At 50.0% G+C, this 21,885-nt stretch overlaps 1 protein-coding gene across 1 annotated transcript; it reads right to left on the bottom strand.

Annotated features, from left to right (window-relative positions):
* Nucleotides 1-8,790: 8,790 nt before the first annotated feature.
* Nucleotides 8,791-12,135, bottom strand: FZD5 (frizzled class receptor 5). Its single transcript, XM_004576886.2, has 2 exons — nt 11,485-12,135; nt 8,791-11,227 (listed from the first exon to the last, which is right to left on the bottom strand). Exon 2 carries the CDS (start codon nt 10,957-10,959, stop codon nt 9,190-9,192), a length of 1,770 nt encoding a protein of 589 aa, XP_004576943.2. The 5' UTR covers nt 10,960-11,227; nt 11,485-12,135; the 3' UTR covers nt 8,791-9,189.
* Nucleotides 12,136-21,885: the final 9,750 nt, after the last annotated feature.

A 21,885-nucleotide genomic window follows, 5' to 3' on the forward strand; every position in this document is an offset into this window, starting at 1 on the left:
TCTCTGCCCCTACCGAGCCATGTGTGAGCAGTGGCTGGGTATACACAAGCCTTGGCTGGGCTGAAACATCCAACAGTAAGAACCAGGATGGATTGAAGACCAGCAAGGAGGGCTGGCCCATAGACCCATCAGTATGCTCAAGATCTGGCATAGGGAGAGGTTCTGATGGAGGAGCTTGGGAAATTCCTCTGTCGGGACATAGTCCCTGCAAGTGGGCGCAAGAACCATGATAAGGAGCAACCCAGACCAGGCCAGATACCCTCCGGCCTACATTTGGCATAGGTCAGGGCAGACCAGGCTGAACCAATTCACATCACCCACTGGCGAAACTGAGCACAGGAACAGAGTGTGGGTCGGGCCAAGTTCGGTCGCAACACATACCAGTGCACATTACGGAATGCCAAGGTAAAGTGAGCCATACCAGATGTGGCCACAGCACCCAACTAGTACATGTGAGAACCCAGGAGGCTGTGGGCAAAGCCAGCAATGGGAATGTGGCTTCCGCTGCTGGACAACCACTCCCACTGGAGAGCGTGAGTTGGGATGGGGGCAGACCAGACCAGGCAGGGCTATAACATCTGTGGGCCTCATGTGAGCTAGATCAGGGAAAAGCCAGGTTGGGCTGACTGTTCCAACTGGTGCAAGCAAAAATTAGAGTAGGTGAGGGTATGTTGTGCTTTGCCCCAGCATCAGCTGAGAGAGGCTGGCACTGGGGGCTAATTCTGTCAGGTTAAACTTCAAAACCACCTGGAGAGTGCATAATCTGGGAGTGGGAGTGGCGTAGTAGGGAGATAATGGGCACCTCCCTCTTGGGTTACCACTCCCACTGGAGAGCATGAAAACCAGGTCAGGGCAGGGGTGGCTAGACAGGCACCTGCCAGTATGTGTCTGGGCTGGATAGTAGGGTTGGTTGGGTTGAACTAGGCTTCAATTAACATGTATAAGAGCTAAATGGGATGTGGGACAGACTGAACAAGTCTGAGGTACATACTGGCATGCATGGGAACCAGGGTAGGGGTAGGCCTGTGGGGGTTATGGGGAGTCACCCCAACTAGGCTGCAGCTCCCAGTGGTTTGCGTGAGGGCCCGCTATGAAGTGGGCAGGATCAGATTGGACTGCAACACCCATCAGTTCGCATGGAATACAGGGCTGGAAACAGAACAGACCCAGCAATTGTAACCACTAGCATGTGCATAAGCTGATTGGGGTGACAGATGGTGCTGGACCCTGTACTGGCAAGCACACACAAAAATCAGGTTTGGAATCACCTCAGACGAAGTTTCTTTGGAGATCCCTCTGACTAAACTGCTGATCTCAGAGCCCCAACCATGAAGAGACTATGTCAGCCAGTGGATTCTGAATAGATTTTATCGTGCTTGGAACGGCGAGATTGGTAGCAAATCAGAACTGTTATACTATCAAAACTGCTTGAGCAGAACCCTCGAAGCATGCCCCACATCGGGGACCTGGGATGAGTGGGAGACTGGGTGGGGTTTCTTCGTTTGTTTCTCCCCTGACCCCAGGTACAGGGGGAAAAATGATATTAGTGTGGAAACAATGGTCTTACCCACTTTCCTGTAGCCCCTGACCCTTTGTACCCTAGGCAACTAAGTAAGATTATAAATGAATGAATGAATAAATAAATAAATAAATAAATATTTTTTAAAAGAATATAAAACTAGATAAAGTTTACTAAAGAGAAATTACAGGAACAGTTTCAAGTTAGAATATTTAAGTGTTTGAAATATTCAGTTAAACAGGAAAGAAAATGGAAAATCAACTAAAATTGTACAGAATGACTTCATAATTTGACTTTAGCATGTTATTTTCAAGTTTGTATTTCAATTAGAAATATGCCAAATCAGGCTGGCATAGTGACTCAACAGGCTGATCCTCTGCAAGCATCAGAATCTCATATGAATACTGGATCATGTCCCAGCTACTTCTGATCCAGCTCTCTGCTAATGGCCTCAGAAACACAGTGGTAGAGTCTACATCCACGTGAGGCTGGTGAGATATTGAGGAGGCTCCTCAAGCTCTGCCGTTAGGGCCATTTGGGGAGTGCACTGTTTTTTGAGGCTAGTTTAACAAAAGCCTGCTTCTAGGCTGCAGCCTGTATCACGCAACTCTCCCTAACACATTTACGATGATTGTATTGACTGTTCCCACACCCAGCAGTTGTGTTGAGTACAGAACTACTTGAGAAAAGCCTCAACAACTGGCAGAGAAATGTTCCAGGTGAGTGATTTCTATACAGAATCTGTATACACCTAGCATCTATCAACAAGGTAAAGATTGGGTGACCTCAAGTCTGAACGGCCGGCCATTCACCAATCTGGGCTGCCTGACGCTTGGCCAAGAAACAATGAACAAGTTCCGGAGCCCTTCACAGTGAGGGCCCATTCCCAAGGCAGCCTGGGAACAGTTCATGTGGTTTTTAAGGCAGTTTGCATAAAACTGTTTTACGTGGCAAGGGGGGAGACTAGATCTTAATGGGTCAGAAAATTTAGGAGTACCAGTTGAAGATCTAGTAGACAAGAACTGAGAAATGAAATATTCTCTACAGAGAGAGCAATTCTGCATCCAATGAGAGAAGGTTAGCATTCTTTAAAAGGAACAAGGCATGGGAATCATTGTAACTGCTAAAAGGAAGGTAAGTAGTGTAATTGTGATTGGGGAAGAGTGCCAAGAACATCAGGTTTTCAATATAGTAGCAGTAGTATCTACTTGACCTCAAAGGATTCTCCAATATGTTTGCTATTAAGGAAGAAAACAACAACAAAACAAATCAAGCTGTGGTTTCACCTGCCCCTGCTCCATCCTCCAAAGCTCTACCTGTGGCCCCTAAATGTTGGCTCTGAATTCCTCCTGTGTGAAAATGGACATTTTCTGGCAGTCCGTCGGTGTTTTTATCACCTGCTTCACCTAGTCCCTTAGGATGAACCCCCAGCAAGACCATCCCAGCTTCTTCCTTTGACCCTCCGGTAATGTTTGATGTTGGTTATTATGACAAAGCATTATTAGCACCATGTTTCCAGAAATGTAGCCATTATATTGGCTCACTGGCCCCTTGTAACTCCGCTTTTATCATTTGAGTCTTCCCATGTTCCCCAAAGCAGCTGTTACCAGTTTATCCATTCCCCTGACCTCACAGCCCTTGGCATCCTCAGTTTCTGAGGATGCTACAGCAAGTACCCACACCCCCTCAAACCCAGAGTTAACACCTAGCATTGGATGCCCAATTGGGAACCTCTTCTCATTGGTGGATTCCATTTCTAATGCTAAATCCAAACTTCTGTACCCACCCTGGGTTTATTCCCATCTACCTTAAAATTGTGTATCTCCCCAAATTGGAAACTGGGTGTTTTGTCTGTGTTCTGCTGGGATTAGAACCAGCACCTATATAGGATCCGGGCACGTGCAAAGTGAGGACTTAAGCCACTAGGCTACCGCGTCGGGCCCCAAACTAATGACTTTATCCTGGGATGAGCTTGGAATCTGTATTTTTTAGTAAGAGCCTCAAACGATAGCATTGTGTCTCAGTTTCATTTCCATGCCATGCCTAAACAGCTGCTGCTTCACTTTGCCTAAGCTCGATTCAATTCTTTAAGGTTTCTGAACCCTAAGGTGTAAGTACTATTATTTTTTTCCTTTTTACAGATAGGAAAACTGAAATACCAAGAGATTGCATTAAGGATCACACAGTCCATACATGGTAGAGCTGGCACTTGAATCCCCAGGCTGGCTCCCACGGTGTCTCCATCCATGACCAGCTGGAGTTCTGTAGAGCACTAAAAGCTTTACTACCAGTCATAGCAATGATCCCCCCAAACTTCTCAATTCCACAGTCCCTTTGCTCTGGGTTGTGGCTGCCCTTTCCCTTTTTCCCTCTAGGGAAGCAAGAAAGAAACCTGGGAAAGATTTGCCAGCTCCAGGATCTTATACGTGGAAGGCACACTTGTCAGGATACATGACAACGATTGTGTATTTAAGGCTACCTCTCCCAGCTGCTCCAATATTCACAGCACTCATTATTAATCATCTCTTACTGAGTTTGTGCCATCTCCCCTGAACAAATTTTGTTTTGCTTTGTTTTTGTTTTGTGAAAGGCGGAGGGAAAGCAAGAGTTGCATCTTCTGGTTCATGTCCCAAATGCCTGCCAGCAGTGGGGCTGGGCCACGCCAAAGCCAGAAATCCCAAATCTCAATTCAGGTCTCCCAGCTGGGTGGCAGGGAGCCATCACCTACCATCTCCCAGGGTGTGCCATCAGCAGTTGGAAGTGGAGCCAGGACTCAACCATAGGCATGCATATGGATCGCAGGGGTCTTAACCACCAAGCCAAACACCAGTGCCCCCCCACCCGGCTACATTCTAAGTTCCAGAATACCCATGTTTCCTCACATTCTTAGTCCTCAGAGCACGGCGAGAGGACCTTGACATACCAGGTGTTAAACTGGGGTAGTACTTGGCAAATCGGAGGGTAGTCTGTCTTGCCAAGGCAGCAGCAAGCAGAAGGTAGTCTGGCAGTGATGTTGGCACCTCCAGCTCAGGCCTCCCTCCATCAGGTGCTCCAAGAGATGTTTTTGAGCTACTTCCCCTAGGATCCCTGACTCGCATTAACAGTTCAAGACCAGGTATGAGTACAACCACACGTGAACCATAAGCAGTTCTGAGCATCTGTAATCAGAGAGCAACACCACGTCAACTCCAACAGGTTCCCCAGGGAGGGGCCATGGAGGGCTTATGAGAGGCAGGCTCAGGCCACGCCCCTATTCTGTGCTCTCCCGCCTCCTGTCAGAGGGTCAGCAGGGGAAACCGAGGCAATCTACCTACACACGTGCTTTGATTAGTTCTGCTTCTAGAATTTGCTTCATTTTACTCATTAATGTCACTCATATTTTCAGTACATCTGAGAGCTCTTCTTAGGAAATTAAAATCCACACATCTCTCTTCAGCAACTCTTGAGAAAGCAGGGGCTCCATAATAAAGACAAAACCAAAAAAAAAAAAAAAACACCATGAGAAAAGAAATCTACAACGTCTTTTTTATTTTCTTTACCATTGCTTCAATGCATTTTAAAATTTATCTACATCAATTGGGAACAAAGAAACAAAAATAGACATTTCTTTGTTTTTCATAAATAACTAATCTCCATATTTGATAAAAATCTCAACTGTTATCTTACCTTCCCACAAATATAATACATACAAAATGTTTCTGAAGTAAGGTCAACAAATTCAGTATCTTGAGACCAACATAACCACATCTGCTGTTCTACTGACTTCCAGGAACAAAACAAAAATAAAAACCTCTGATCAGATGCTCTGGGCTTCTTCCTGTTAGTGTTATGGACTCAGAACTGTAATCATCTGTCAGCAATAATGTACAGATTCAAGTTGATTGTCTACGAATAAAGCATCACTGGACTGGACTGGTGAGCTCTGAATTTGACATCGACAGTGACTATGTCGCATGGGACAGGCACTATCCATGTACGGAAACCATAAAAGGTGTTGAATGCCCTGGACTCGAACTACTGACTCGGTATGTGCCTCATTTGGCTCAGTAATAAATTCACCTGCACCAAACCCGTATCAAAAGTCACTAAATCTCTCATATATATATATAATATATATTATGTATATACATACCCACAAAACATATATACTCTACATACAGTTTTGTAACAATATGAAGCAATATTGTCTCCAAATGATGAAGCTACAGACAGATATCATCACCCTAGCTGAAAGAAGTCCTGTAATTGTCACCAAGCTGCTAGAAGCTTTTGAAAGTTTTGAGTCTGGTTAGTTACGCACCTCCTGCCTAGCCTTCACCCGTCTTTAATGTCTTGGTAGATTTTTTTCCTTTCAGAATCGTCCTCCCCAAAGCCAGCATATTTCCTCCCCAGGAACACTTGATTGGACCTGGGAGACAAGAAAGGGCATGCGGAGGGAGCTGGCAATTCGCCGGCGCTGTCCCTCACACCTGCCTAGATTTGTGATGTTCTCTGTCCTGTCTGCCACATTCAGTGTTAGAAAGCAGTTATTCAAAGCTTTGTCCCTCCTACCCCCCTGGGTCTTTCTGTAGAGCACAAAAGTGAAAGAAGCTTCTTTAGCGGGGTAGCAGTTCATTAAAATACACAACTAGGTTTCCTAGCGCTGGGGTTCCCATTCTGTACTGGAGAGTGCAGGTCACGGATGCTGCTATTAAGGTTCGGTGCAGGAGCCAGGAGGTTTTCTCCTGGCAGCCGGTGTCAGGATTAGTGCCGCCCTAGCCCAGGAGGGAACAGCCTAATGAATACCAACTTGGAAACAGTGCTGCCGGCACATTATTGAAGCTTGTACACGCGCATAATTACGCACAACACTTCCACGCTGGCCCTGGCCACTGGCAGTGGTCATGTGAAATCATGAAAAGGCTTGCAAAGACATACCAGTAAGGCACCGAGGGGGTGGGGGCGGGAAATGATTTCCAACCAAATTAGACATCTTTAAAAACATGAAGATGGAAATGGCAAGTTTTCCTAAGATCTGGTCAACTGCAGTCACTGAGTTTGGATGACCTCCTGTTTAACCCCTTCACTTGGGAAGCGCCACTGATCAAGTTGGACAGTGAGGTGTGCCCCCAAGACCAGGCTGGGTCTTCAGCCTCTCCCACCTTGAAGCTACTGAGTTACCCTGTGACCGTTCATTTTGTATCTGCTTTCAGGAGTCCGACATGTTTCTATAAAAATGCAAACCAGGGGGAAAAAATTGCCGATGGTAAGGGGGTGGCTGCCTGGAAGCGCAGCCTGTCTCCCTGGGGTAGCAGGTGTCTCATCTTGGCTAGAGGATGGGGAAAGAATGAGTTGGGGTGAGAACCCAAAGAAGCACTCTGAAATGTGGTCTGCAGCCAAGTCCCCCCAAAAGCACGACCTGGCTCCTGCTCGGCTCAGCATCCTGAGTAGGTTCTTCAATGTGGCATGTCGCCACCATGAAAAGGCCATTTTACAAGATAAATTCAATCACCTCCATGCTGTTCACCCTACAACTTTCATATAGACTGTGCCTCACTTCTAGATCCCTATACGAAGAAAAGGAGGGTGGGGGCCCAGCTAGGTCAGGGACAATGACTGAAGGTATCAGAATGAACTAGGTGCTTTCTGGGGTGACACAGTGGATTAGGGCAGAGGTCAAAGTTTATCAGAAAATGGGCACTGGCACTTGGGACCTTTGTAAGGTTCTTGGAAGAGGCTTCAGGACAAATAGGGGAAGGAGATGGATGCAAATTCTGTGACTGTGGGTTACCAAATCCAACTGAATTTCGATTCAGAGGCTGAGTTGTGGAGAGGTGCACTTTCACAAATGCAAACAGCTTTTGAGAGTCCTTAAGACCAAGCAACTACATTCTTTGCCACCAGCAGTGGCGGAATTTTCTCTGGGAAATAGAGATAAATTGATCTTGGCTTACATTTGACTGCCCCACCCCCGCCCACTCCCCCACCATGGAGGTTTCCTCTATGGTAATGCCCTTCTTGCCATTTGAGCTAACTACATTCAGTGCCTGCTCAGTCCTGGTTGCTGGTATTTTGCTGGCTGAGGCAGTCACCCTCTTCCCCAGCAATGGCCTCACACTCTTCATGAATGAATGGTTAAACAGATTAGGAAAGCAAACACAATTTTCCAATAGCAAAGAAACCTCTGTGTGTGTGTGCACTTGTAGTCATCAACATATAGGCTTATATATGAAGGAATGATGAAATCGATTAGGAAAGCAAACCAAATTCTTTAACAGCAAAGAAGCCGTGGATGTGTGTGTGTGTGTGTGTGTGTGTGTGTGTGCAGTCATCAATAAGACGAGGAAAGATTGTGTGTTTGAATGTGAAAAGAAGCGTTTTCTGTGACAGCAAGATGCCCTCCCCCGCTCTGAAGCCATATGCGTTCTGGGCGGCCTTTGTTTCAGGCCTTGCAGACAGCGCTGTCCTACTGCTTTGGCATATCTGGCCATAAACTAGTCCAAAGTCCAAGAACACTCATTCTCCCTCCTGGCGGGCTGACGTTTGCTCACGGTAGCCAGCCCCTCCCCCAGTTCAAGCACTTCATTCAAGGGTGGGTGTGGCTTCTAATCACAGCTCTCCAGGAGAGGAGGAGTAAGAAAAGCAGAAAGACTGTTTAACATGATAAAGGAGGTGGAATGGGGGGGGAGCAGATAAGGGAAGTGTTGGAAATTTAATTAGTGGAAGTGCATCCATTTTTAGTCCTCACATCTATAAAACAGCCTGCTTTAGCAATGGTCATTAAGTACTTCCAGCACAGGGTACTGGGGTGACTTTCACTAAAATCATAACACTAGGCCCTTTTAAAAACATAAGCCACCACTTCAGGCTGTTAAGAACCACCCACTCAGCTCCCCAGCTCCACCAATCACCAACCTCCAGGCTCTCTTCCAAAACATCTCTATGGGACACCCTCTCCAGCTACCTTTCTTTCAGGACCCGACTGGCCCGGTTACCAACTGAGAGGGGTGCCAGTGCTGCAGAACGGAGGCCCGAGCTGGCTGAACAGAGCTGGGGCCCAACAACATCCCTAGGCACTCTGTCACTTTGGGGGGGATGTGGGGAGTTAACCCTGGTAGGATTGGAGGCTATCAGCAGAAATCAGCAGCTTTCCTTCAAACCGCACCTTAGACTCTGGGAGCCTTGGGGGGAGAAGTTGGCCGCCAAAGCACACGCGGCTCCCTTCCAGTCACAGCACATCAAACTTTTCACTGTTCACATTTTGTCCCCCTCCGAAGACACACGTGTAGGAAACAGATTTTCCCGACGTTAAGACCATAAGGTTGGAAAAGAAACCTGAACCAAGTGAACCTTGGCTACAAGGCGAGCTTTCAGACTGTAAAGTCCCTCCTCCCCCACCACCCAACAGCAAAGGTAGGTAGGTATTGTTGCCAAAATGCAACAAAGTTAAAAATTAAGGGGGGGGGGGGAGAAGATATATAAATTAAAAAAGAGGGCTCCTCCAAAGAAGGCAGCAAGAAACCCAAGGGAGAATGCTGAGCCCCTCTGAGAACAGGGACAAGGACTCCCCCGTCTCCAAGCTACCCCGGGAGGGGGCATCAGCACCACGCAGGTAAACGGAAGTGACCTTGGCTAAGCCACCGCACACAACACCCTCCTCTCTTCCCCTCAACTCCCAGCCGCAGGGCTTCCTACACGTGTGACAGGGACACCTGTTTGTGATAGGCAGCGGCGCCGGTGGCGGGGCCGGGTGGCCCTGTCCTGCCGGTGAGCGCCGCGCTGGCCTCAGCGTAGTCCCCTGCGGCCATGGCGCCGCCGTTCTTGTGGCCGCGCCGCGAGTGGCGGCAGCAACAGCGGCTGGTGAAGCGGCGCCACGACTCCAGCGTCTTGCCGGACCAGATCCAGACGCCCGACGTAATGCCCACCACGAGGCACATGAAGTACTTGAGCATGAGCACCCAGTACTCGGGCTTGGCGCGCGGCTGGCCGGCGTCGGGGCCCGGGCAGGCGCAGGTGAGGGCCGCCTCCCAGCTCTCACGGTAGTGCTGCTCGTACAGGTAGCAGGCTACCACGATGCTGGCAGGCACGGTGTAGAGCAGCGTGAAGATGCCGATGCGGATCATGAGTTTCTCCAGCTTGTCCGTTTTGGTGCCACCCTGCTTGATGACGCTGCGGATGCGGAAGAGTGACACGAAGCCGGCCAGGAGGAAGAGGGTGCCCACCAGCAGGTAGAGCACCAGAGGGCCCAGCACGAAGCCCCGCAGCGAGTTGAGGTTCTGATTGCCCACATAGCAGATGCCGGCCACTGGGTCTCCGTCCACGGAGCTAAGGGCCAGCGCCGTGATGGACTTAACACTGGGGATGAGCCAGGCAGCCAGGTGGAAGTACTGCGCATAGCTTGCGATGGCCTCGTTGCCCCACTTCATGCCGGCTGCCAGGAACCAGGTGAGAGACAGGATGACCCACCAGATGGAGCTAGCCATGCCGAAGAAGTAGACGAGCAGGAAGACGACAGTGCACAGGGCGGGGCCTGTGGTCTCATAGTGGATATGGCTGTGCTCACGGCTGCAGGCCACACTGGCGTGGCCCACGACCAGGCGCACCAGGAAGCCAAGCGACACGCACAGGTAGCAGGCCGACAGGAAGATGATGGGGCGCTCAGGGTAGCGGAAGCGCTCCATGTCGATGAGGAAGGTGGCCACGGTGGTGGAGGTGGAGATGAAGCAGAGCACCGACCAAAGGCCGATCCAGAAGGTGGCGAACGTGCGCTCGTCCGGGCTGAAAGATGGCTGGTAGCAGGGCACAGCGCAGTTGGGCACCTGGCCTGTCCTCACCTTGTTGTAGAGCGGGTGCGACTCCTTCAGGATGGGCACGAAGGGCTCGCGGCACTTGCACACGGACGGCCCGCCCGCGGCGCACTCTGTCCCAGCGGCCGGCACTCCAGGCGGGCCGGCGGCTGTAGGCTTGGCCGGGAAGTGCCTGGGAGGCGCCGTGGTGGCCTCGCTGCGGTTGTAATCCATGCACAGGACCTCGGCGTCCCGGCCCAGCACCGGCAGACGGTCGCAGCTCATGCGCTCGGGCCAGGCGAAGCCGTACTGGCGCATAAGTGGCGAGCACCCGGCCTTGGCGCGCTCGCACACCGAGCGGCAGGGTGGCAGTGGCTTATGGTAGTCCGGCAGGCAGATGGGGGTGTACATGGAGCACAGGAAAAAGCGCAGGTCCGGCGAGCAGTGGATCTCCACTAGCGGCCAAAACTGGTGCACCTCCAGGCCGGCCTCGTCCTGCGTGTCGTGGTTGAACTGGTTGGGCATGTGCGTCAGATTGTAGCCGATGCCGCGGCACATGGGCACCGTGATTTCCTGGCACACCGGGGCCTTGGAGGCAGCCGCCGCCCGGCCCGCCAGCTGCGCCAGGAGCAACAGCAGCAGCGAGGGCGGCGCGGACGGCTCGGGCCGAGCCATGGCCCCTTCCCTCCTCCTCCCCTCGCCTCCTGCTGCTGCCTGAGCGTGGCCAGAGCAGGCAAGCAAATCCGGGGGCCCGGGGCTTCCCTCTCGGCGTCTGGGGTGCGCGCGGGAGCGCCGGGGCTGGCAACCTGTTGGTTTCTTTTTCTTTTCGAGAAATCCGTCCCAGGATAAAGTGCTCGGGGAAGGCACTGCGATCGGCTCCAATAGCGCTGGGCCGCTCGCAGGATAGCGCCAGGGAGGAACGGTTGGGGCTCTGATGCCAGGACTCTTGAAAAAAGAAGAAATGGGGTAGAAGAAAAATTGCAATCGTCCACCTCCTACTAAGGCGTCAAAAGTTATGCTCCTGCTAGAGGTTTCAGAGCTCCTAAGTTAACCAACTCCTCTCCCTTCCACTCCTGCCTGGCCCACACTTCCCTTCCTGGCTGCCCCCCTCCCCGCCCCCGCCTGGGGTCAGAGTCCTGAGTCCCCAGGAAAAAGAGACCAGAGTACAGGGAGAAGGTGAGGGGAGATGCAGGCGCTCACCTCCGCAGATCCCACCGAAGAGGTGCAGATGGTCCGCAGCCAGCCCAAGTCCTTCCTCTTCAGGACACTGTGCTCAGAAACGCGACTGGGAGCCGGGGGTCAGCGCCCGGAAAGTTTAGCGACAGCCTGGGTACCCGCTGTGGCAGCACATGGCAGCAGGTGGGGGCATCTCAGAGAGGCGGCCGCCTCCCGAACACAGTCGGCGCAGGCCAGTCACTCGTCCTCTCCTCCTCCAGAGCCTCCCGCATGATTCGGCCGCAGCAGGGCTGGATGCGGGCAGTGCGTTCCACTGGGGGGTGGGGAGGGCAGGGGGCGGTCCGGGGAGTCAGACGCAGGGCGGGCGGGCGCGCCCGGGCAGCACCTGGGCCGGAGGCAGGCGAGGCGCGCGGCAGCCGGCCGGGGCTCTCCCCACTGCGCTGCCTCACAGCACGGCGAGCAGCCGGCGCTGGCCGGGCCGGGACTGCATGGTGGCGCGCCCGCCGCTCGCCTCCTCCCCTGCAGGGGGCTCCGCGCTCCAGCCGACTCCCGGGACGCACCCGGCTCCTCCCCAGCGCCGCGCTCTCGCACCCTCTCGCCCACCTCCGGCAGGCACTGAGCGGCGCGCCGAGGCGCTGGACTCACGGCCGCGGGCACACTGCCCTCTCCCGCCCCCGCCAGGGTCACCTGCCTCTAATGCCCGCCGGGAGGCCCCGCCCAGGCCCCTGCCCCTCCCCCGCGGGCCCGGGCGCGGTTGGTGGGCCGCCCGGCCGCGCTCGGGCCCCGCGTCCCCGCCCACTGCCCCGCGGGCTCGGCCTCTTCCCCTCCCGGCCCCCCGCCGGCTCCGCCCGGCAGCCGGCCGCCCGGCCCCGCCGGCCAATCGCGGGCTGGGAGGTGTCGGGGAGGGGCGGGACGGACGCTCCTCCGGCCGCCTGGAGAACCCGGGCGGGAAAGCCTGGCCACCGGTCCCTTGGAGGGGGTCTCCGCCGGGCTCCCACGGGCGCGGGACTCCCTCTCCAGGAAGTTACTTAGCGTAGGAACCTGTTCCTCGTGCGGCGCCTGCCAGGCTCCGCGCCGGCTGAGCTTGCACGAGCCCAGCGCTCCTGGCAGCGGCACCTGCCTCCCGGCCGCGCTGCCTCGGTACAGGTGGAAGAACAGAGCACACTGAGCATTTCCTGTGTCCTCAGCAACGTGTTAATCATTTACGTCGCCATACAAGATCTCAAACCTTTGCCATTTCAGGAGGCAGGTACTCCATACAGGTGAAGGAACCGAGATTTAGAAACTTGACCGAGGCACCCGAGCTAATAAGTTCCCCCCATGAAGCCAGACGCCCCCAGCCCCAGGCTTCTCCACTGTGTTCCCAGCGGCACGATGCAGGTACCCAAGTGCTAGAACTAGGATTCGAACCCGATCGTGTGCGCGCGCGCATACACACGCACACACCTTATCTCCGCTCACCCCCAATGTGCTGTCTGCATCTCCCAGGCTTTGACCTCTACTTTCTCATTTCACAAAACCCCATTGTTGCCACCAGAAAAGTGAACTCCTTTCAGCCTTGGAAGACTGGGGAGATGTCAGTCCTTTATCAGTCGGGGTTTATCATCCAAGGCAGTTCCGAAGTCGCCCGCAGAGAGCAGCGGCAGGGCTCGGGGCTCTGTGCCGGGCGAGGCGGCGGGTCCCCGGAGCTGCCCGCGGCTCAGCCGCGCTCTAGCACGCCGCCAGGGGCCGAGGGGCGCACGGAGCAGCCGCGGGCGCCGGAGCCCTCGGGGAAGACCTGCTGGGCGCCCCGCCCGCAGGTGTTCTGCAGAGAGGTTCTACAGGGAGTTAAAATGCCTCTTTTCTGTGCGTTCTCCTTAGGCTGAAAGACTGAGATCTGCAGCATACTTGAAATTCATTCACACGCTTTGGAAGAGAGTTTAAATTGTTTCGCAACCCCCCCCCCCATCTCCCTTGCTTTCCCTAGGGAAAAAAGGCGAAAATAGGCCCGAGGGCCGGGGAACACTTGCAGGTCTCAGAAGTAGACTCAGTGGGTTGAGGTTGACCGCGAATTATTGTTCATATTCTGCTCCCGGGTCGTCTTCCACACTTTTTTTTTCTTTTTTAAACAGACTGGGAGTCTAAAATGCAGAAGAGTTACCTCTTACCTGCGTGTTGGCAGGGCTTGATAGGAGCTAATGAAAAATGCTTTGTAGTGCACTGGGATGGGGGACATCCCGGCGCTGAAGCCTGGGAGTGGAAAAGCTGTGGAAGGGCTGTGCGGAAGAAGCCTCAGTGGAAAGTATGCGCAGGCTGTGAGCATGCCAAGGGAGGCCTGGCTCGTTCGCAGCCTTCTGCAACGTGTGTATTATTGGGGATGGACAAGTGTTGGCTAATAATAAAAATTATTTGAAGTTGGAGAATGTTAATCACTCACACTGGAATTTCATCTGAATACTTCTGTTATTTCACTTTGTTGTGACTCGAACATGATCCAGTGGCCGGTGAACCTCTGTCTTCTTAATCAACAGCAACAGTCTTACTTCTCCTCGGAGAACTCTAATAGCAGTAACAGTGCAAAACCCTGTCAGAAGAGGTTATTTTATATTGCACAACTTTTTTTTTTGTATCACTTTAGTGGTTGCTTTTCTTTCTCCTTCCCCCACCTCCATATATTATTTCCTTTGGCAAGAGTTTTAAATACCCTGTTTAATATGTTTCAGCCAGGGTGCTAAATAATTCATGTATGTTACCTCATTTAACCCACACAGGAATCAGATGCAGAAACTGGCATCATAATGACTTGCTTCAAGCTATTTGTTTAGTCCATGGAAAAGGCAGACATGGAAATTCCCACGCACCGTGGCACCTAGAGCTGATAGCAATTAATGTAGCTGAAAATGATCGAGTAGACTTTAAGTATTCTCATCACAGAAAATTATATATAAGACAGTACATATATTACTTAGCTTGATTAGCCTTTCTACAGTGTCTACATGAATCAAAACATCATGCTGCAAATTTTAAATGTTTACAGTTTTTACTTGCTAAATTAAGGAAATTGATGCAGGACTGGAATTAAGGTGCAGAAAATTCAACCACGGACCACAGTGCTGGCATCCCATATGGGAGTGCAAGTATGAGTCTTGGCTGCTCCACTCCCGATGCAGCTGCCTGCTAATGTGCTTTGGAAACAGATGAAAGGTGGCTGTGGTCCCAGGTGCATTAGTAGGGAGCTGCATTGGAAGCAGAGCAGTAGGGATCTGAATCAACATTCTGACAGGAGATGCTGGCTCAAAGGTGGCAGCTTAACCCACTGCAGAATGGTAGCAGCCCCCAGATGCAATTTTTTTTTAAGATTTATTTTTTTTTTAATTTTTATTGGAAAGGCAGATGTACAGAGGAGAGACAGCGAGGTAGATCTCCATCCACCGATTCATTCTCTAAAAGGCCACAATGGCAGAAGCTGAGCTGATCCGAAGCCAGGAGCCAGGAGCTTTTTCCGGGTCTCCCACATGGGTGCAGGGTCCCCAGGCTTTGGGCCATCCTCCACTGCTTTCCAGGGCCACAAGCAAGGAGCTAGATGGGAAGCAGGGCTACTGGTATTAGAACCGGCGCCATATGGGATCCCAGCATGTGCAAAGCAAGCACTTCAGCCTCCAGACTACCGTGCTCAGTCCTGAAGACAATTTTTTAAAAAAAGATTCATTTTGTTTTTATTGGAAAGTCAAATATACAGAGAGGAAAATCTTTTGTCCAATGATTCACCTCCCAGAAGGCTGCAACGGCAGAAGCTGAGCCGATCCAAAGCCAGGACTTCTTCCAGGTCTCCCACGTGGGTGCAGGGTCCCAAGGCTTTGGGCCATCCTCCACTGCTTTCGCAGGCCACAAGCAGAGAGCTAGATGGCAAATGAGGCTGCCAGGATTAGAACCGGTGCCCATTTGGGATTCTGGTGTATTCAAGTGATGACTTTAGCCACTAGGCTACATGCCGGATCCCTAAGATGCAATTTTTAAACACCTAGAACATTACCAAACATCCTTGTCTATTAATTCACTTATTCATTCATCCACATGAGAAACATCACGTTTCTGAGTTGAAAACAGTACTGCCACATTAAACATTTCTAAAAAGCGAAACATATGACACCCTACTTAAATTATTGTCCAAACTATTTTTATAATTGATGAAAATATACAGGGTAATGATAGATATTCCAATCAATAAGTTATATTCAATACTTTTTAAATACTTGGTTTTTGAATTTTGTTGTAAAAGAAGAGTTGCACCATTTTAACTCTTAGTAGATTTATGGTATTTATAAATGCATCATTCTGGTGGCCTATGAGAGTTCAGTGCTTTCAGAATAAATGAACAGATAGTTTCTATATGCTACCCAGTATCTTGTTAATCAAGCCTGCGATGATACGCTAAACCGAAACAGTTCCAATAAATCCTTGAAGAGTAAATGGAAGGATGATAACGCATACTGATGTTTTCACCTTAGAAACTGACATTGAATTCTTGAGTGCCGCTTACTGTATGAAGTAACATCTCTGAGGCTGCACATACTCTGTCTGTCTGAATTTTAATTTCTTTTTTTTTTTTAAAGATTTATTCATTTTATTTCAGCCAGATATACACAGAGGAGGAGAGACAGAGAGGAAGCTCTTCCGTCCGATGATTCACTCCCCAAGTGAGCCGCAATGGGCTGATGCGCGCTGATCCGAAGCCGGAAACCTGGAACCTCTTCCGGGTCTCCCACGCGGGTGCAGGGTCCCAAGGCTTTGGGCCGTGCTCGACTGCTTTCCCAGGCCACAAGCAGGGAGCTGGATGGGAAGTGGAGCTGCCGGGATTAGAACCGGCGCCCATATGGGATCCCGGGGCTTTCAAGGCGAGGACTTTAGCTGCTAGGCCACGCCGCCGGGCCCCCTGAATTTTAATTTCATCCTTAGTAGCTGTATACCCTTGGGCATACCACTTAACAACTCCAGGCCCTCCTTCATGTTTGTAACCTAGGCCTTGCACAGTAGTCTAGTGGCTAAAGTCCTTGCTTTGCATTCGCCAGGATCCCATATGGACATTAGTTCATGTCCCCGCTGCTCTACTTCCCTTCCAGCTCCCTGCTTGAGGTCTGGGGAGGCAGTCGAGGATGGCCCAAAGCCTTGGGACCCTGTACCCATGTGGGAGACCTGGAAGAAGCTCCTGTCTCCTAGCTTCAGATCAGCTCAGCTCCAGCCGTTATGGCCGCTTGGGGAACTTAGGGAGTGAACCAGTGAATGGAAGGGCTTTCTGTCTCTTCTTCTGGCTGATCTTGCAATAAAAAATAAGTAAATCTGTAAAAGGAGTGTTTGCTGGAACCTCCCTCTTGGGTTATCACTCCCACTGCAGAGCATGAAAACCGGGACAGGGGCATGGGTGACTAGACAGAACGGCACCTGCCAGTAGGTGGGCTGGATAGTAGGGCTGGTTGGGTTGACCTAGGCTTCAATTCCTTTTGACATGTATGAAAGCTAAATGGAATGTGGAACAGACTGGACCATTCTGCTGTATGTATTGGCAAGTGTGGGAACCAGGGCAGGGGGCGGGCCTGGTGGGGGTCAGTGGAGGTCACTCTGACTAGGCTGCAGCTCCCACTGGTTTGCATGAGGGCCGAGTGTGTGCTGGGCAGAATCAGGCTGTTCTGTTACACCTATTGATTTGTGTGGAAGACAGGGCTAGAAACAGAAATGACTCAGCAATTGCAACCTCCAACATGTGCAAAAGCTGATTAGGGGGACGGACTGTGCCGGACCCTGTACTGGCAAGCACACACAAAAACCAGGTCTGGGATCACCTCAGATGAAGTTTCTTTGGGGAGCCCTCCAACTGAACTGCTGATCTCAGAACCCCAACCATGAAGAGAAGTGCAGGTTCCGTGGTCTGACCATGGAATGCAAGTGTCAAAACTGAGCCTCCTCAGAGGCTCGGCCAGAGCACTGACAAAATTTCCAAGTGCACATGGAGGATATAGCAGATCATCGGAACCTGCGGAGGACACCAAGTACCACAACAAACGATGGAGGACAGAGCACAAATCAATCAGCTACCCTACCGATGTGTTGGCAGTGAAAATCCGGGCAAATGGAGATTCTAAGATGAACTATGTCAGCCGGTGGATTCTGGAGAGATTTCATCGTGCTTGGAATGGCAAGACTGGCAGCAATTCAGAACTGTCAAAACCACTTGAGCAGGACCCTTGGAGCATGCCCCATATCAGGGGCCTGGGATGGGTGGGAGGCTGGGTAGGGCTTCTCCCTTTATCTCTCCCCTTACCCCAGATACAGAAAACAACAACAACAACAACAACAATAATAATAATAATAATAATAAAAATAGCCTTTGACCCTTTGTGCCCTAATCAACTATGTAAAGATTATCAAACTAAAATAATTGCCAAAACACACGCACACACACACACACAGATGGTTACCTTCTCATAGAGTTGAACTGGTAAGTGAATGAATTTATACAGCAAAGGACTTGGAACCACTTATAGCACCTGGTAAGTTTCAATTGGTGTTAGTTATTATTTGTTTCTTTTATGATTTCTCCTAATTTCTGTTTTTCTTATTCTCTATATTTTGTATATTATTTAATTCTTTTTTGTGTTACTTTAACAATGGAAAAATAAATCTGTACTTTGCAGATACGCTATATTTTTAGGCGCACTTTTTGCTGTCTCTGACACTTAGATATTAATAAACCTAATGCCAGAGAGCAATCATTTCACTTGCCTAGAACCAAAGCGTGTGCACCTGACCCCAGCAATCACATGTGTGCACATGTGTTGGCACAGGATGGAGACTCAGGAGCCAGTCTGACTCCCCCTAACGGTGCCCAGACCAGCTCCTTACTGTCTGCACCATCTGTGATCACCCCTCTTCCCAGAATTTCAGTCACTGCTAGATAAGAAATCAAGACACTTGCCGAAAGATCAATACAACGAGCCATTTTTCTAGGTTGGCAATGAGAAGGTCATTTTCGCATGATGATTTGACTAATTCAACTATCATCTGTAGTCGGCTTCCTTCCCACACCAAGCTGGAGATGACAGGAAAGTCGCAGCTGCTCACTTCTTCTCACAGGTAGTGAGGGCCCTTTCCTCTCCTACAGGGATCAGTGGCCCTTGACTACACACAGCAGTCATCCGGCAAGCGATCAGAAACCCAGAGGTGGGGTTGGCGCTATGTCATAGCAAGTTAAGCCAGGTTCATGTCCTGGCTGCTCCACTGTTGATCCAGCTCCCCGCTAATGTGCCTTAGGAAAACGGCAAAAAATGGCCCAAGTCCATGTGAGAGATCTGGGTGAATCTCCCAGTTCTCGGCTTGTAGGCTGGCCTGAGCCATTGTGTCCATTTGGGAGAGTGAATCATCCGAGGGAAGATTCTTCTGCCTCTCTGTCTCTGCTACTCTGCCTCTCAAATAAACAATTTTTTAAATTAAAAGGAGGTAAGGAAGAAAGAGAGCAGAGAGACAGACAGAGGTGGGCCCTACTGAACCAGTCTCTGCTCCAGGCACTCAGACACTAACTTTTGGTTTTATCTGTTTCTTATAGTTTTACTTTTTACTGCCCAGATGACCCCAGTCCTCCATGAGGATCAGGATTCACAGAGATGGAGCTGGTGTCTCCTCTGTACAGCCCCAAACTTGGGCCTGCGTCTTCTGCAGAAATGATTAATTACATCTGTGTGCAAAATGAGATCCTCAAGAGAACGCATCAGGAAGTGCATTTGGGGCTAATTACATTTGAGATTGTTTAAGCTGAAGGAAAAATGATGGACAGTGATGTGATAAATGTGTTCACTGTGATGACCATCATATCAGGCACAAATAAGTCATAAGCAGGTCCCATACACATGCACTTTGCTAAGCATTTTATACTCACCTGTTCTCTTTTGTCCCAAGGACTCTGTAAGGCTGATTATTATCCCATCTTACAGATGCAGAACTTGGGACAGACAAGCTAAATAACTTGCCGAATGTTAAGGTCTCTGGACTTAGATTGTTCTAATCTGTCTAATTCCAAAGTCTAGATCCCACCCATTACAAGTCCTCGCTGTAGGCCCCAAGGGAGCAATCCATCAAATACGGGGAGAACTACCAGCTGGTGCATCCTGAAGCAAGCAACTGTCCTTGTCCCTTGGCATCCCTCTCCTAGACATAAGGCTGAATCTTCAATTCTGATGTGGTCTCTTGTGTGAGGGAGTTAAAGTCAGGAAAACTTAAGGCTGTGGGCTACCTAGAATTTGGTAGAAGTGAATGACCAACTGGTTCTTCCTGTTTTGCAAATCATGTATGAGGTAGAGCTTACCTTAGTCTAGAACCTTCTGGTATCTCAGCATAGGAAGCTTCAGTTCAATAAACATTGACTTTGTACCTGTCATGAGTCAAGCTTTTAGTGCCAAGGGCACAGATATGGGAAGGCATGGACTGACAAAGCAGAGCCTCATGGGAACTCAAGAGGCACTTATCCCAACATGGTAGGTCATGGAAGGCCCAGGTTCGCTGGAAGGCAGGATAGAAGTTGGGTGATGTTGGTTAGGGTTCGGTAGGAGAAACAGAACTCACACTAAGTATTTCAAACTGTCAAAATGTGACCACTGAGAATCAAGCAAGGGCTCACATAGTTGTGGGAAGGGCTAGTACGGTAGAAGTCTTAGGGCTACTCCTGGTGCCCTGGAGCTGTGAGCTGAAGTCCGGATGGCAGTGACCAAATGCTTTTCACACCACAGAGCTAACTGGACACACAGAAGTCTGAGTCAGGGGGATCAAATACCTTTAACATCACTCTCTAACCTGGCTTACCAGTGATGGCATCTGGTTCGCTCTCCCTGGAGACTCTCACATTAGGGCACCTGGTTGACTGAACTGATTTTAGATCCATGCTATAGCTGCAAGGGAGTCTGGAAAATACATTTTTGACATTTCCAAACTCTCTGACTTAAGTTATTATTATTATTATTATTAGCTCATTTGTTTGAAAGGCCAAGCTATGGGGAGAGAGGGAGAAATAGACAGATCTTCCACCAGCTAGTTCACTCTCCAAATGGCCAGAATGGGTAGGGTTGGACCAGGTTGAAGTCAGGAACCAGAAGCCTCATCTGGATCTCCCACACTAGAGGTAAGGACCGAAGTCCTTAGGCCTTCTTCCCCTTTTAAACCAGGAATATTAACAGGGAGCTGGATCAGAACTAGAGCATCTGAAACTCGAACTGACACCCATATGAGATGTTGACCATGAAGGTGGCAGTTTAACCTGTTTTTCCATAATGCTACCTCCCACATCCTCCTACCACTGCTAAAACACTGGAAGAGTAGAATGGAGGTCAGGGGTACCAATCCTTGATATCTCCTACAAAGGCAAAGAAAACAATTTTTTTTAGAAAGTGAGAAAGACATCCTTGACAGAGGAATCAATTTAAGCAAATGGCATGAGGCCAGAAGAAGATGGTTCAAACGGTAGCATCTGGAAAATTCTGGATTAAGAAAGAATGGAAACATACAAACTGACAAACTGAGCATTTTATCTGGAAATTCCCTCATATCTAGTATTTTTTTTCATTAATTGGGTTCATTTTTTAAAAAGATTTATTTATTTTTGTTGGAAAGTCAGATTTAGAGAGAGGAGAGGACCTACATGGCTATCAAAGCCAGAGCTGAGCCAATCTGCAGCCAGGAGCCTCTTCCATGTCCCCTCCATGGAAACAGAGTCCCAAGGCTTTGGGCTGTCCTCCACTGCTTTCCCAGGCTACAAGCAGGGAGCAGCTGGGCACCGATAATGGATCCTGGCACATGAAAGGCAAGGACTTTAGCCACTAGGCTACCATGCTGGGCCCAATTAGGTTCATATTTACATCTTACCCATGACAGTCCTTCATTGATACAGTGTTTGATTTCTTCAACTCTCAGTGCAGAAGAACAAATGAGATGAGCAAAAGGCAAAAAATACAAATGCTAAATCATATTTATTCATAAGGAAAAAAACCCTATCTCAGTTCATTTTTTGCTGTGATGCCAGAATATTTGAAGGGCTAGTATTGTAGCATAGTGGGTAAAATTGCTGCCAACCCATATGGCACGAATTCATGTCCCAGCTACTCCAGTCCCTATCCAACCTCTGCTGATGGCTGGGAAGAAGCGGAAGAAGTGGCCCAATGTTTGGGTCCTTCCCCACTGTGTGGGCAATCCAGAGAAAGCTCCTGACTCCTGGCTGCAGTCTGGCTCAGCTCTGGGACGTCAGCTGGGAAGTGATCCAGCAGATGGAAGATCTCCATTCTCTTTCTCTCATTGTAACTTACTGTCAAATAAATAAATATTTAAAAAAAAAAAAAAAAAACCAAGTACCTGAGCCTCAGAGAGTTCTCTCACAGGTCTGGAGGCTAAGTGTGAGATCACAGAGCTAGC

The sequence above is a fragment of the Ochotona princeps genome, chromosome 5 (assembly GCF_030435755.1).
Source record: "Ochotona princeps isolate mOchPri1 chromosome 5, mOchPri1.hap1, whole genome shotgun sequence".
NCBI lineage: Eukaryota > Metazoa > Chordata > Mammalia > Lagomorpha > Ochotonidae > Ochotona > Ochotona princeps.

Excerpts from the sequence above, each read along its gene's own strand:
- FZD5 (XM_004576886.2), bottom strand. The coding sequence starts at position 10,959 with ATGGCTCGGCCCGAGCCGTCCGCGCCGCCCTCGCTGCTGCTGTTGCTC.